This window comes from Equus caballus, chromosome 24 (genome assembly GCF_041296265.1).
Source record: "Equus caballus isolate H_3958 breed thoroughbred chromosome 24, TB-T2T, whole genome shotgun sequence".
Taxonomy (NCBI): Eukaryota; Metazoa; Chordata; class Mammalia; order Perissodactyla; family Equidae; genus Equus; species Equus caballus.
Window position 1 is genome coordinate 26,497,370 of NC_091707.1, and position 17,011 is coordinate 26,514,380.

At 36.8% G+C, this 17,011-nt stretch overlaps 1 protein-coding gene across 4 annotated transcripts in view; it reads left to right on the top strand.

Moving 5' to 3' along the window:
• Positions 1 to 17,011, top strand: part of PALS1 (protein associated with LIN7 1, MAGUK p55 family member) — a 96,287-nt gene that overhangs the window by 28,834 nt on the left and 50,442 nt on the right. For 2 of the 4 annotated variants that reach the window (XM_023627951.2, XM_070249647.1), the window contains exons 2-3: positions 5,678 to 5,763; positions 11,892 to 12,179. In XM_023627951.2, coding sequence (XP_023483719.1) covers positions 11,915 to 12,179 — 265 coding nt within the window. In that variant the 5' untranslated portion in view covers positions 5,678 to 5,763; positions 11,892 to 11,914. Of the gene's footprint in view, positions 1 to 5,677; positions 5,764 to 11,653; positions 12,180 to 17,011 lie in introns of all 4 variants that reach the window. The other 2 variants (XM_023627950.2, XM_070249646.1) reach the window with 1 other exon arrangement.

Here is a 17,011-nt window from a genome sequence, read left to right on the forward strand (position 1 = left end):
TATATCCTCATGCAGGTGTGACTGAAATCTGGTTTTATTACAGTTCCATCACCTAAAAAAACTCCCTCATGTCCTTTTGTAGCCAATTTCTGCTCCCACCCCTAGCTGCAGGAAACCAGCAAACTGCTTTCTCTAACAGTGCTAGTTTTGTTTTTCCTAGAAATGTCATATAAATGGAATCATACAATATGTACTCTTATGTCTGACATTGTGTTTTTGAGGCCTCCATGTTGTTGCATGTATCAATAGTTCATTCTCTTTTATTACTGAATAGTATTCTATATTTTATTTGTCCATTCACCAGCTGAAGGATATTTGGATTGTATCCAATTTTAAGTTAATAATGAATCTGTGAATGTTCCATACAAATCTTTGTGATTTTTACAAATAAAAATATGTTTTTATTTCTTGTAAGTGGATTCTCTGGGTTATATCATAAGGCTATGTTTAACTTTTTAAGAAACTGCGAGGGCCAGCCCCGTGGCTGAGTGTTTAAGTTCGTGCTCTGCTTCGGTGGCCCAGGGTTTCACCAGTTTGGATCCTGGGTGCGGACAGTGGCACTGCTCATCAACTCATGCTGTGGCGGCGTCCCACATGCCACAACTAGAAGGACCCACAACTAAAATAGACAACTATGTACCAGGGGCGCTTTGGGGGGAAAAAGGAAAAATGAAATCTTAAAAAAAAGAAACTGCCAAACCAACTACCATTTTACATTCTTGCCAGTATTGTATGAAGTTTTCAGTTTCTCCACATCTTCTCCAGTGCTTAGTATTGTCAGTCTTTTTAGTTTTAGCCATTGTATTTTATAATAGTATTTTTGATATGTTTGAAATGGTATTTCATTGCCTTTTTTTAACAGTTTTATTGAGATACAATTCACATACCATACAATTCATCTATTTCAAGTGTACAAGTCAGTGGCTTTTAGTATATTCAGAGTTGTGCGGTCATCACCACAGTCAGTTTTAGAACATTTTCATCACCCCCCCAAAAGAAACCTGCACCCTTAGCAATAATCCTCCTCACGCCCATCCCTGCCCCCACCAGCTCTGGGCAACCACTGATCTTCTTTCTGTCTCTAGACTTGCCAATTCTGGACATTTCATAAATGGAATCATACAGTATGTGGTCCTTTGTGACTGGCTTCTCTCACTTCTATTTTCAAGGTTCACTGATGATGTAGCATGTATCAATGCTTTATTTCTTTTTATTGCCCAATAATATTTTATTATGGATCTACATTTTATTTATCCATTTATTAGTTGATGGACATTTGGATTTTTTCCCCACTTTTTGACTATTATGAATAATGCTACTATGAACATTTTTGTACAATTTTTTTTTAAGATTTTATTTTTCCTTTTCTCCCCAGTACATAGTTGTGTATTTTTACTTATGGGTCCTTCTAGCTGTGGCACGTGGGGTGCCGCCTCAGCATGGCTTGATGAGCGGTGCTATGTCCACACCAGGATACAAACTGGCGAAACCCTGGAACACTGAAGCAGAGCGTGCGAACTTAACCACTCGGCCACGGGGCTGGTCCTTGTACAAATTTTTTGTATGGACATATGTTTTTATTTCTCTTGGGTGTGTACCTAGCATTGGAATTGCTGGGGTGTGTCGTAACTTTGTGTTTAGCCTTTTGAGGAATTTCCAGACTGTTTTCACTGTGGCTGCACCATTTGACATTCCCAACAGCAGTGTAGGAAGGTTCCAGTTTTTCCACATCCTCATCAGCATTTATCTGTCTTTTTTTTTTTTTTTTTTGAGGAAATTAGCCCTGAGCTAACATCTACTGCCAGTCCTCTTTTTTTGCTGAGGAAGATTGGCCCTGAGCTAACATCCATTGGCAATCCTCTTTTTTTTTTGCTGAGGAAGATTGGCCCTGAGCTAACAACTGTGCCCATCTTCCTCTATTTTATATGTGGGATGCCTGCCACAGCATGGCTTGATAAGTGGTGTGTAGGTCCATTCCTGGGATCCAAACTGGTGAACACCGAGCCACTGAAGCGGAGTGCCCAAATTTAACTGCTGTGCCACTGGGCTAGCCCCTGCACTTATCTGTCTTTTTGATCCTCGCCATCCTACTGGGTGTTAAGTGGTATCTCACTGAGGTTTCGATTTGCTTTTCTCTGATGGCCAGTAATGTTGAATATCTTTTCATGTGCTTATTTAAGCCCATTTGTATATCTTCTTTGGAGAACTGTCTATTCAGATCTTCCTCTCATTTTTCAATAAGACTATTCATCTTTTTACTACAGAGTTGTAAGAGTTCCTTATATATTCTAAATACAAGTCCCCTATCAGATATATGATTTGCAAAAGTTTTCTCACATTCTGTGGATTGTCTTTTCACTTTCTATCTTGTTTTCTTATTGAGGTCATAATAGTTTATAGAATTGTGAAATTGCAGTTGTACATTATCATTTGTCAGTCACCATATAAATGTGCCCCTTTACACCTTATGCCCATCCCTAACCCCCTTCCCCTCTGGTAACCACTAATTTATTCTCTTTGTCCATGTCTTAGTTTATCTTCCACATCAGTGAAATCTTACAGGTTGTCTTTCTCTGTCTGGCTTACTTCTCTTAACCTAATACCCTCAAGGTCCATCCATGTTGTTGCAAATGGGATGATTTTTCTTTGTTTATGGCTGAGTAGTATTCCCTTTTGTATATATACCACATCTTCTTTATCCATTCATCAGTTGTTGGGCACTTGGATTGCTTCTACATCTTGGCTATTGTGAGTAATGCTGCAAGGAGCATAGGGGGTGCATAATTCTTGAATTGTTTATTTCAAGTTCTTTGGATAAATAGTCAGTAGTGGGATAGCTGGATCATATAGTATTTCTATTTTTAATTTTTTGAGAAATCTGCATACTGTTTTCCATAGTGGCTGTACCAGTTTGCATTCCCACCAGCAGTGGATGAGAGTTCCGTTTTCTCCACATCCTCTCCGACATTTGTTTTCTGTCTTGGTGATTACAGGCATTCTAATGGGGGTAAGGTGATATCTCATTGTAGTTTTGATTTGCATTTCCCTAATGATTAGTGATGTTGAACGTTTTCATGTGCCTACTGGCCATCTGTATATCTTCTTTGGAAAAATGTCTGTTCATATCCTCTGCCCATTTTTTGATCGTGGTGTTTGTTTTTTTCTTGTTGAGTTGTATGAGTTCTTTATATATTTTGGAGATTAACTCCTTGTCAGATATATGATTTGCAAGTATTTTTCTCCCAGTTGGTGGGTTGTCTTTTCATTTTGTTCCTGGTTTCCTTTGCCTTGTTGAAGCTCTTTAATCTGATGAAGTCCCACTTTTTAATTTTTTCTTTTGTTTCCCTTGCCCGGGTAGACATGGTATTTGAAAAGATCCTTGTAAGACTGATGTCAAAGAGTGTACTGCCTATATTTTCTTCTAGGAGTTTTATGTTTTCAGGTCTTACCTTCAAGTCTTTGATCCATTTTGAATTAAGTTTTGTATATGGCAAAAGATAATGGTCTATTTTCATTCTTTTGCATGTGGCTGTCCAGTTTTCCCAACACCATTTATTGAAGAGACTTGACTGTCTCCATTGTATGTTCTTACTTCCTTTGTTGAAGATTAGCTGTCTGTAGATGTGCGGTTTTGTTTCTGGGCTTTCAAGTCTGTTCCATTGATCTGTGTGTCTGTTGTTGTGCCTGTACCATGCTGTTTTGAATACTATAGCTTTGTAGTACATTTTGAAGTCAGGGAGTATGATGCCTCCAGCTTTGTTCTCTTTTCTCAGGATTCCTTTAGCTATGTGAGGTCTTTTGTTGCTTCTTCACTTTCTTTCTTTTTTTTTTTTCAAAGATTTTATTTTTTTCCTTTTTCTCCCCAAAGCCCCCCGCTACATAGTTGTGTATTCTTCGTTGTGGGTCCTTCTAGTTGTGGCATGTGGGACGCTGTCTCAGTGTGGTTTGATGAGCAGTGCCATGTCCGCGCCCAGGATTCGAACCAACGAAACACTGGGCCGCCTGCAGCGGAGCGCGCGAACTTAACCACTCGGCCATGGGGCCAGCCCCCCTCTTCACTTTCTTGATGGTGTCCTTTGAAGCATAAAGTTTTTAATTTTGATAATGTCTAATTTATGTATTTTCCTTTTGTTTCTTGTGCTTTTGATGTTACTACCTTAAGAAACCATTGCCTAATCCAGGGTCATGAAGATTTATGCCTATGTTTTCTTCTAAGAATTTTATCACTTTAGTTCTTACATTTGCGTCCTTGATCCATTTTGAGTTAATTTTTGTATATAGTGTTAGGTAAGAGTCCAGCCTCATTTTTTGCATGTGGATATCCAATTGTCCTAGCACCATTTGCTGAAGAAACTTTTTTTTTCCCCCATTAAATTGTCTAGGCACCCTTGTTGAAAATCAGCTTTCTGTAAATGTGAGGATTTATTTCTGGACTCTCAGTCCTATTCCGTTGATTTTTCTCTATCATTATGCCGGTATCTCATTGTGGTTTCAATTTGCATTTTCTTTAACAATTACTGATGTTGAGTATCTTTCCAAATGCTTATTTTTGCCATTTGTCTATCTTGGGTGAAGTGGTTAAATCTCTTGCCCTATTTTTAAAATTTGGGTTATTTGACTTACTGAGTTGTAAGAATATTTATCATGGACATAAATATTTTGCAAACATTTCTCCCTTTTTTTTAGCTTGCCTTTTTATTCTCTTAAACAGCATCTTTCAGTGGCATATTCTGCTACCCTTCAATGAATTCTAAAACCCCTGTGGAATCAACACATCTTGGCAACTGATTGGATAATAGGGCTTGAAGACAGAGATGTTTGAGATAGTGGTATAATTAACAGTAATAGGGAAGAAGTTGAGGTCAGTTCGGGATATATTGAAATTAAGATTCCTAGTGACATCCATACAGAAATGTACTTTCCGTTCCCTCAACCTGGAACCCTTTATTTCTGGATCTTCCCACAGCTGACTCATTTTTTTGTCATTCAAGTTTCAGCTCAAATATCACCTCCTAAAGTAGGCCTTTCCTGGCCATTTTATCTAATGTTGTCCCTTCCAAACATCATTGTCTATATTACCATGTTTTACTTTCTCTATAGTCCTTTATATGAAGTCATCTTATTGTGTGTTTGGTTTTTAGCATCTGTTACCCTACCAGAATGTAAGTCCATTAGGACAGGATCCTCTTCTGTCTTGGTCTTCAATGTAACATCAACATTTCCGCCTCTGAAGTAATTGTGGTTTCTGTCTGTGAAATTTATTTTGGATCCTAAACTTCTTATCTTCTTGGCATCATAAACTATTCAAAATGTTTAAAATTGATCCAGAAGTTGTACTTAAAACAAAGAAAAAACTAAAAACTTGCGTTTTTGTTTGAGCCTTAACCAAAAGTCAAAAAGTGTCATTTAAAATACTCTGCAAAAGGGTCGTACTCTTTTTAAAAAGCTTTAAAACAAGTTATATTTACCTCTTTCTCATCGCTGATTTCTATACACTGATTTTACTTGATGTCCATTAGAGATTGTAGGGGGGGTTCATTTTTACTTCATACTAAGAAATCCTAGCTGTCTGCAAGCAGAATTGGTTATCATACTGAATTATCCTTTCTCTCCCACTCCCTCCCTGTAAAAAACACTACAGACTTTTACACTTGATTGTCTCTTTTCTATTTTACAGAGTAAGAAAGTTAGCCTGAGTTCTGTGAAAAACCAGAGAAGAGAAACTAAGAGGATAATAGATAAAGTCTTTCCAGTTTGCATAACGTAAGTTCTTTTCACTATTCTTGGCCTGAATCTTGTGTTAGCTGACAAAGCTGTTTCTATGGAGACAAATAGTCCAACTTCTTAGAATGTCAGAGGAATGCTGATCACTTAAAATGAGACTTCCCAGCTGCTGGTCAAAGGGCATTACTTGTGGGAGAAGGGGAGGAAGGATGAATTGAAAAAAAATCTAGAATTCTGGACACTAGTATAGACCAACCATGTTTATGCATATGAAGTGTATGTTTTACATTTCCCTCTGCCTAAAAATTAGGATACTGATTATATACGAAATTGTCTTCCTGCTAACCTGTCATGTTCCCCAGCTCTTGCACGAACGGTTCTGTTTCCAGGTGTGGAGTTTTCAGTGGGCCTCTATACTTCAGGTTGTTTCAGGCCCTCCAGTCTCAATCATTTGTACTCATTTGAAGCTTGTTTAGCTTCCTTTAACCCCATCTCCTATAGCCAATTTACATAAGCAAAGCCCTTTGTCCCCAACTAGTTTGAAGTTAGCGTTCAAACAGCTTTGGCCTGCTAACCTGAAAAATTCCTTTTTTTGCTTTGTGGACTCTGTAAACAGTTTTGATTTATTTTTTAATTTTTCTTTTATGTTTTTTTTTTCACGGTGCTGGGGTATGAGCTGGGACTCTGATGAGGATTTGAAATGTGGGTCTTTGAGGCATTTTAAAAACAATTTATTTCTAATTAGAGGATTGAGAAGAGAGGGCCAGCAACTTGTAACTACATTATCTGCATGAGACAATCTTTTATTTACATATAAGGAGGTGATTCTCTAGTTCAGTCATTTATCAGATTCTGAATTATCAAAGAATTTTTTTTTGTATTTTGGAGAGGGAGAGTATAATGCCTTTGGGCTGGGACTCTTTCATTGTTTATTGATATATATTAACTACATATATGAGCTAGACTATTCATGGTTTGCCTGTTTAAAAATTATAATGATCTTAATGGTAAAACTATAGGGCATGGCCTAATGTTTTTTTGATCCTGGAAGAACTTGCGAATCTTTCATGGCCCTCGTGAATTAACTTGTGAGCATTATAAAGTCTTTTGGAGTGTTGCATGGTGAGGTCATTACTTAACCAAGGTGATCTGGAAACATTTCTTGAAGGAGTAAGGTCTTGTGGTAGGAGAAGATGAAAGGAGAAGGAAGTAGTTTGTACTTCTTATTTTATAAGGCATTTGGGCAGGAAGGAAGAAAGATATGGGATTCGCACAAATGAGGAAGCTAACTTAGAAGGCTTGTGCAGGAAAGTAGTAAAAGATACAGTGAGAAAATTTGAATTTACCTTGTGAGTGTGGACTCTCTTCTCTAGGCAATATGAAAGCCATCAGAGGAGGAATGATTTGCCCATATACTTAATAAAGCATTGATCCCTTACAAGAGAGCAGGGCTATAGAGATGAGTAAGATCAATTCCCTGCTGGTTAGATCATTTACCTATATGACCTATAGTCACCTTGAAATTAATGTGTCCAAAACTAAACCCGTATTACCCTTTAATTCTCTCCCCTTCTATCTAATTCTCCTTCTCCTGTATTCTCCATCCTAGTTAACGACTTTGCCATCTACCTAGTGACCAAAAGTTACTGACCCTGGAGTCACATTGCCTAGGTTCGTATTCTGAAGACCCCTGTTTGCTTGGCCCTGTGCTGGGCAATGTCACAGATGCAGAGATGAGTCAGGCTGGTTTCTGACTCCAAGGGCTCCTAGTCTAATGGGACAGACTGACAGAGGTACAAATAACTGTAGTCTAGTTTGATTAGAGATGTGACAGGCATTGTGGGATTCCAGAGGAGACACATATCCAGTTTGGGGAGTCATGGAAATCCAGAGGAGGATGTTTTTGAGTTGAGACTTAAAAGGAGAGTAGGCAAGGATTAGGTCCTAGACACTCTGATTCTGGAGACTGTTCTCTTAAACATTGTGCTGTGTTGGGTAACTGTGTGGATATAGTGGCATTAATTAGAATCGAGAATGGAGGAAGAAGATCAAGGAAAATATGAGTGGATTAAAGGGAAATATGAGTTTAATTCTGGACACATTAATTTCTGGATCTCTGTAGGACATTTTGATTGATAGACTAATGGGCAGAGATCCTATCTCTGTACACCTAGTACCTAGCGGGGGTAAATGCTCAATTAAGTGTATGTACAAATCACCTCTCTTTTCTAAATCTCTGATGGCTTTCTTACTGCCTTGAGAATCAAGGCCTTTCATAAGTTGGACCCAGTCGAATTTTGTAGCCACGATTCTGTTGTACAAGCTGACTTTGTTCTCTTTTATAAGCTGACTGCTTTAGTTCAACTAGCCTTATTTGTACTTTTCCCACACTTTGTATCTTTCTGCCTTTGGTTCATGTGGCCTCTTTCTTATTCCTCCATCTTATCTTCAAGGCCTGCTTCCATCCCCATTCCTCATTTACAAAACAGGCATATTTAGACCTACTTTTAGAGTAGTAATGAGGATTAAATGAGTGAATACTGTGTAAAGTGCTTGCAATATTGTCTGGCACGTAAGTGCTCAAAAAATGTCATAGTTGTGGTTGTTACTACTACGACTATTTCCTACTTCTCTTCTTCCTGTCTCCTCTTTTTGCCCTGCTATATGAAATATAGACACCAAATTATAGTAATTTTATAAACCACATATTTCTTTAATATGACTTTTCTTCATTCTCACTGTCTTAGTTCAGGACCCCATTTTTTACAGTTGCCCTCAAACTGGTCTCATTACCATCCTTCAGTCAATCCTCTACACTTCTACCAAAGTGATATTTCTCTGAAAGTTAATGTGAGGGGCCAGCCCGGTGGTGTAGTAGTTAAGTTTGCATGCTCTACCTCGGCGACCTGGGGTTTGCTGGATCAGATCCCAGGCACAGACCTATACACTGGTCATCAAGCCATGCTGTAGCAGGCATCCCACATATAAAGTAGAGGAAGATGGGCACGTATGTTAACTCAGGGCCATCCTTCCTCAGCAAAAAGAGGAGGATTGGTGGCAGATGTTAGCTCAGGGCTAATCTTCCTTTAAACAAAGTTATTGTGATCATTTCCCATGCTTTAAATCCTGTAATGATTCTTACTACTTCCAGGATAAAGGTCAAAGTCTTCAGCTCTTAAACTCTTCTTGGTCTGGCCCTCTGCTTGCCTTTCCAGTTTTATCATTATTCCTGTATGACCTGCTCGCCTTGTCCCATCTGGCCTTATTGCATCCTATTCTGTTTTCTGAATGTGCCATATTCTCATACTCTTTCTTCTTATTGGTCATGTGATTCCCTCTTCCTGGAACAGACTCTTCTATCTAGCTAAGTCTTAGTTGTTCTTTGCAATGCCCCTCAAAGAAATGTATTCTTATGTTTTGAGTGTTTTCCATAACTCCTTATCACGACTAAGTTTTAGAATCCATCATCTGTGCCTCCTCTGAATTTATGACATTTCTAAGTTTAGTTGAACAAATATTTATTGGGCATTTCCTCTATGACATTATTGTGTTAAGCCCTGGGGGGTATAAAAATATAAGACATGACCCCTGTCTTTAACAAATTTAGAATCTAATGAGGAGAAACCAATTAGGAAGAATATTGTTCATTTTCTTTGCTGTCTCTCCCAGTAGACTATGAACACTCCAAAGGAGATGACCAAAATTGAATTTTAAGCAGATTAATATCGGGTTGCAGACATTTTTCTGAGAGTAAAACAGTAGATTGAGATAGACAAGCCTGAGAATAGTCTAAGCATGAGAACTCAGATTCAGATCACCTGGCCCAGTCTCTCTTGAATGATCTGTAATTTTCCCCCATGATCTAGAATAGTGAATATGGACCCAGCCTTATAGATTTTTTTTTTAAAGATTTTTTTTTTTTTATTTTTTCCTTTTTCTCCCCAAAGCCCCCGGGTACATAGTTGTGTATTCTTCGTTGTGGGTCCTTCTAGTTGTGGCATGTGGGACGCTGTCTCAGTGTGGTTTGATGAGCAGTGCCATGTCTGCGCCCAGGATTCGAGCTAACGAAACACTGGGCCGCCTGCAGCGGAGCGCGCGAACTTAACCACTCAGCCATGGGGCCAGCCCCAGCCTTATAGTTTTTAAGTTGAGAGTTTTAAATTCAGATCATAATTTTTGTAGACCAGCATATAAAGTAAAAATACATTATTCATTATTAAATTTAATTTTTGGTATCTAATAAACCTTGTAAATAGAGAAAGCTGAGAGTTTTAATTTTCTGGAAATACATACACTCCTTGTTTTTTAAAATGAAAATTAAGCATAGCACCATAGTAACTCCTACAGAAGTTTTTGCTTGCTTGTAATGAAAACATTAAATAAGCTGAATTTGCATTTGCATATAATCAATGTATAAAACTTAAGAATTGCCTAACATAATTCTAATAGCTCTCGTTTTAATGAAAAAGAAGGCAAACTAATGATAAATAAGATATTTATTTGTAGATCACATAGTTATAAATAAAGAGAGAAGCTAAAATTTGGATAGAAGACAGAAAAATCCACCAAAATTCTTGTGCAAATGTAATTCTAGTTGCTTATGTAGCTTACATCTATTTTCTTGATTGTTGGTCTAGTGATTTTCTTGGTAGTCTACCTGAGTTTGTGTTAAAAAGTCTGTGACAAGATGTTTGAAAGAAGATTGGCTAGCATTAGGAATATTGTCTGAAAACTCAGCTTTTGCTTAGTTGGCATGTGCTCTAACCAACTTGTTTACTGAAGCGATGCCCAGTTCAAGGAGGTAGTAGGTTTATTATCGTAAATATTTTTAAAGTCTTGAGCAAAAGAAGACTAATTAGATTTAATGTGTGGGTTTACACCTATATAAACAATCTGCTTAGTTATGCCTGAGAAATGGCTTGATGAAAGGCCAGTGTCATCTAGTAAAATATTTTTCTCGTCTAAAATATGTTGAAGGATTTTTTAAATAGGAGAATCAAATTAATACCAAGAATTAGTGTAAGTATATATATTTTCAGTTTTAAAACATGTATACATTATCTCACTTAAAATTCAGAACAATCCTATGAATAAATTTTCCGAAACAGTCTGAGGTTCAGAGAGAGAAACTGACTAGTCTTAAATCATAAAGCTAGAGGACGTGGCAGAGCCAGAATTAAATTCAGTTTGCTGGTCTCCAAGTCTAATATGTTCTTATTCGCTGTACAGTATGACTTAAATCTTTTTGAGTGTTTACAGGTACTACCATTTTTTCTGAAAAAATCCTTGTAAAGAATTAACCCTAATTTTTTTAATGTGACCAGTTATAAAGACTGATAACCCGTGTAGTGTTTTTCTCACTTACTGTGGTTTTATCCTATAGATGCCTTAGCTGCTAATTAAAGTTTCTTTTTCATTGGGTATCTTCTTCATTTCATAAACTCCTGAAAGTGAATTGTCCTCCAGAATCTCAAGTGAGCCAGCGACATGACTTGCTATGTGCCAGTTTCTTTAGCAGTTAACTAAGAAGTTATTTCTATCTCAGGTGTATTGATTGAGTAGAAAGTACTGTGTTGAGATAGCTATAGAAAGGTGATTAAAACTTCTTTATACCTTAAGCAGCCTGTTCTCTACTAAACTAGTACCCAAAACTTTCTTACTTTCCTGCATTGCTAAACTTTCCAGTACATTATTTTTATCAGCTGCAAAATTAAACAGTAAACTTCACATTCTTGGGAGGGGACCTTTTTTTTGGAAATACCTTGATTTTCCCAGCATTATATGTAAAATGAAAGTATTTCATCTATATAGCAAAATAGTATTATATACTTGTGAGATATTTTCTATACTGTGTAGAGATTGGAAGTGGGCTATGTAAAATCTTTTATATTGTAATTCTTATACTTTTTTTCCCCATCTTTCCCCTTAGATTTCCTTCATGGATACATTTTCATAGCATTATTATGTGATGTGAGAAGTTTTTTTTTTTTTTTGAAGTAACATGGATTTTATACTACAGAATCAAGAGATTGGCTTTATAGGAAAAATTGATTTATAAAAAAGTGGTACAGGTTTTTTATAGATAACCATGACAACATCCCATATGAATGGGCATGTTACTGAGGAATCAGACTTCGAAGTAAAAAATGTTGATCTTGCATCACCAGAGGAACATCAGAAGCACCGAGAGATGGCTGTTGACTGCCCCGGAGATTTGGGCACCAGGATGATGCCAGTACGTCGAAGTGCGCAGTTGGAGCGTATTCGGCAACAGCAGGAGGACATGAGGCGTAGGCGAGAGGAAGAAGGGAAAAAACAAGAACTTGACCTTAATTCCTCCATGAGACTTAAGAAACTAGCCCAAATTCCTCCAAAGACTGGAATAGATAACCCTATATTTGATACAGAGGAAGGAATTGTCTTAGAAAGTCCTCATTATGCTGTGAAAATATTAGGTAAGTAAAAACAGCAGAGTAATAGACAATGTTTTGCTTTTGTTTCTCTTTCCTTAACATAAATGTGTATAGAAAGGAAGATGGGTATAAGAGAATATAAGTAACAGCAACTGGAATTCAGGCCAAGATCAGTTCTTTTCTTGGAAAAGTCATGTAACCATCATTGTTTGCTGTTAGCCACATGGAGCTAATTACATGGCTTAAATGTTCAGTCACTACAGCATGGTTTTTTAGATCTAATCCTTGAATTAAAAATTTCTACATGTGGCCTAACCTTTAAAGCCTTAGAATTCACCTTTTATTTCAAACTCAAACTTTTATACCAAAATTACTGAAAAGCACTTTTCAGATTTTGAATTTCTCATTTCCTTAAAGTTTGTAAAATAGTAATAAAATTAATATCTGTAGCTTAAAATCTATTTGATTTTCTTTAGTTATTGACTGTCGGTAAGAAGAACTGGTGCTGTTTATATGGCAGCATGCACATAAAACATGGCTCAAAATTCCCTATATTGCCTATTCCCAAGTTCCATTCTGTGAAAAAAACAAGCAAAAAAACTAATGCCATGAGATATTAATAGATATAAACAGAAAAAGAGTTCTGTGATTAAATAAATTTTGAAAACAGTGAGTTAAGTAAGACTTCTTAGAGCCTTTAGAATGCTGTAGTCATTATGAATCCACAAGAGAGATTGACGTCAAATGTGTGTTTCCAAACTTAGAATATTTGATTATTGAACTTACTGCCCTTTCTTCCTGCACACACACACAAATGATCACTGTATTAGTATTAGGAGTATACATTAATTTGTGTTACCTTACAAGCAGGCTAACTCAAATGAAGTATTTTATTTCTTGACAGTTTATTATTTATAGATGTGAAAAGAGACTTCCACTTTTCTATGGATGGAGAGAGTTGTCAATTTTATTTTATTTATTTATTGTTTGTTTGGTTTTTTGAGGAAAATTAACCCTGAGCTAACATCAGCCACCAATCCTCTTCTCTTTGCTGAGGAAGATTGGCCCTGAGCTAATTATCTGTTCCCATCTTCCTCTATTTTATATGTGGGATGCCTGCCACAGCATGGCTTGATAAGCAGTGGGTAGGTCCACACCGGGGATCCGAACCAGCGAAACTGGGGCTGCCAAAGTGGAGCATGTGAACTTAACCACTATGTCACCAGGCCAGCTCTTGGAGAGAGTTTTCATTATTTTGCCATTCATTCAAGTGTCTGTTGAACCCTGTACTAGATGCTATAGCATGCACCATTCTGTCCACAATAATCCTCTTAACAGGGCTCTGTAATCTCCATTTTGGAGATACAGAAATTGAACCGCAGTTAAATCACCTGTTTAAGAGTCCCAGCTAATCAGTGGTAGAGCCAAGTTTGAATTTGCCTGATCTGGAGATGCAGTTGGTGTACTGCACGGAGCAAAAGGTTTGGGTGGAGACTGGCATCCAGCCTGCTCTTCACTCACTGTACCTGAGCTCTGGCTACCAAGAGTGGAACACCTTTTTCTCATTTGCCCAGAGGTACCATATGTACTGGATTTGTTCCTCACTGAGTCGCTGTGTTCTAAGTTTGGAGCAGTTTCTACTGTATCACGTCATCTGCTGCTTTTCTTTGTTATAAGTTTGTTAAGGATCCACATATCTTGACAGAAAGCAATGTATATGCTTCTCTCTGTTTTAAGAAATCATAAACGTGTTCAGTGATAGTGAAGTCTGCTGAAAGCCTTCAGATATTATAATTAGTCTAGTGAAAATGGAAAGATTACATATTTTTTAGTATATTTATCTGACTGAATTTTATGCTCTTTTTTCCTAAGAGCTTTGTTAAAGGTATTTCATTCCTGATTGCCTCTTACTGACCCTCATCTTCCACCACTCTGTTATTTTGTTTTTTAAGTATTCTGTAAATATTCTCTATGACTTAGAGAAAGTTTACATTGTAATATATCCAGCCCAAGCCTGGACTGATTCTTTTGTTTTTCTGTTTAAATTTCTTTAAGATTAATGTATTTGTCCATTTGCTTTACTTAGATCAGGCATAAAATGTCCATCTAATAGATAATATTCATGAAATCTCAGTAAAGAAACAAATACAGCTTAAGCCAGATTCACTTAGCGAAACTTGTTTTTTTGGCCTACGCACAGAAAATTGGAGACCATTTCTCTTACAATTTTTTTTTCATGTTTGTTTGTATGCTTCTTGGCTAACTTTCTACAAGTGTACATTAAAGAACAGCTATATTTTCTTCCAACTTGTAAGCAGTCCACTGTGGTTTTCAAAAATACCTTTGTGCAATCCTTGACCTTCAGACTGTTTTACGTATCTTATTATTATTTTTTTTTTTGAGGAAGATTAGCCCTGAGCTAACTGCTACCAGTCCTACTCTTTGCTGAGGAAGCCTGGCCCTGAGCTCACATCCATGCCCATCTTCCTCTACTTTATACGTGGGATGCCTACCACAGCACGGCATGCCAAGCAGTGCCATGTCTGTACCCGGGATCTGAACTGGCGAACCCGGGCCGCCAAGAAGCGGAACGTGCGAACTTAACTGTTCTGCCACCAGGCCGGCCCAGCCCCATACATATCTTATTTTTAAAGTAATTTGAAATGTAGTACCAGGTATCTGTAATTCATTTCTTGGATAGGAGAATATTTAGTATTTTGAGAAATAAGTGATAGATTTAATGTGAATACACTCAACACAAATATGCTAATTGTAGGAAACATGAAAAATTAGCGTAAATTATAAAGTTGTTATTGTCAGTCAAAGCCTCAGTTTTTGGATATACTGTTTTTAAGTTTTCATTTTAAAAGGAAGTGTAATAGCTTTGTACTAAACATTTTTTTCCTGTTCGTAATTTGCTAACACATCAAACTACAACAGACCTACTCCCTTCAAATTGTGTGAGTCTCCTGCCAGTATTTTGATTAATACACACATGCCAGGAGACGGCTTCTCAGCCTTTTTCACAGCCAGAAACAGCAGCCTTGTTTTAAATGAGGAAAGGATGGGGCAACTGATTTCTTTTCTTTGAGAGAAAGCCTTCAGTTTCCGAATGATACATCATAAGTTTATCTGTGAGTAGAGAAAATAACTCTTTTAAGAGCTGAAAATGTAATTGGAAAGGTTAATTGTCTAGGTGGTGGTTTTTAATGAAAGTATTTATAAATTTGCACTGTATAGTAATAAAAGTGCAGGGATGGAATTGATAGAAAATATTCAGAAAGAATGAACTGAATTGTTATGTTTAAAAGCAGTCAAAATCTTATTGAAAATTAAAAGATAGTGATGTGGCAACTTAATTTCAAATGAATAATTAATATTATAAATTAGAAGAATTTTGATGTATTAGGGAGGCTTTCCTTAAAATTGGCATGAGTTATTAAACCTTGCTTTGTTATAAATAAAATATCATTGTCTTTTTTCCTTTCATGAGCAAAGCAAACTACGTTGTGGGAGAAATCCTGAGCAAAGAGCAGAGTGCAGGGTAGAGTGGGATGGGGTAGAGGAGGGTCGTTTTCAGATGGTGCTACGTTATAGGCGTCACTGTTTCTCTTTGTTTTGTATTCACAGATAAGTAATTTGGGGCCAGGGTTGTGGACAAGTAAATCTAGTAGATAGAATGTTTAAAGGGAATAAACTAGGAAACACTGCCGTCTATCATATATGTGACTATGTGACTGTTACACCTGAGAAGAGGCCTTAGGAAAGGCACACAGACCCACGCACCCGTGGTGAGCTATTTGTTTTCTGGCTAATAAGGAGACTCTTGAAATTTGTCACTAGGTGCTTTCTAATTAACACCAGATGCTGTTAATTTGAAGAAAAATTAAAAAGATGCCAGAGGGAAGAAAACTAGGATGAATAAGATATTTTCATAATATTAATAATAGCATGTTGTGTTTTTCTTTTTTGCCAGATGTCCCTGAATATTCAAACTATTAAGTCAAGAGTATTCCTGTGCTTGACATTGTAAAGTGTCTCCTCTTCCACATTTCTTTCTCACATTATTTGACTTTTGATTGACCATGGGCTATGCTGGAATTTTGCTGGATCGTGATAAACTTTTTTAAGATTGGCTTTTAAAATAAAGTTTATTTAAAGCCAGCAAACAAAATTCCAGTGCCAATAAACCTCGAGTTCGGCCTACTTCTGAGAAGTTAATTATTCTTTCTCTTAAATTTTTACTCAAATGCTGTAGATATTTCTAAACTTTCTTAGTCATTCTTTGAGAGACTTGTTTTCTGAAAGTGAAATGATTAAACTGCTTGGTACTAGGTTTAATGTTTAAAATGTTTGAACCTATTTGAAAATTTTCTGATTTGTTCAGCTTGCTGTATTTGGAGCTAACTAAAATAAAGATTAAGAAATTCATTAGAATAGAGTATAGTCATGTAATGTTTGGTTGTTAAATATACATATTCTGCTGAAAAATAACTGCTACAACATTCAGTTTGACACCATGTGTCAAAACTTCACTCCACATATTAAGTAATAATAGGTTTTAAGTTTTTCCCTCTTGCAAAGACTTGCATCATGTTAAATGTATGACATCGTTACATATTGGAAAGCATAAGGATGTCTGGAGTCAGATGTAGGATTTAAATACTTTTTATCTTCACTTAATTGCTATTGACCTTGGACAAGTTACTTAACTTTTCTGAGCCTCAGTTTCAGAATTTTCTTGAGGACTAAGTGAAAAAAATGTGTATAGGCATGTGGCACACTGTATGTTTGACTAAAATTTAACTTTTGTAAGAACCAGAAGCCACCAGAGAGATCATCTAACCTTCTAGTTCATGAAATTAATTAGAATT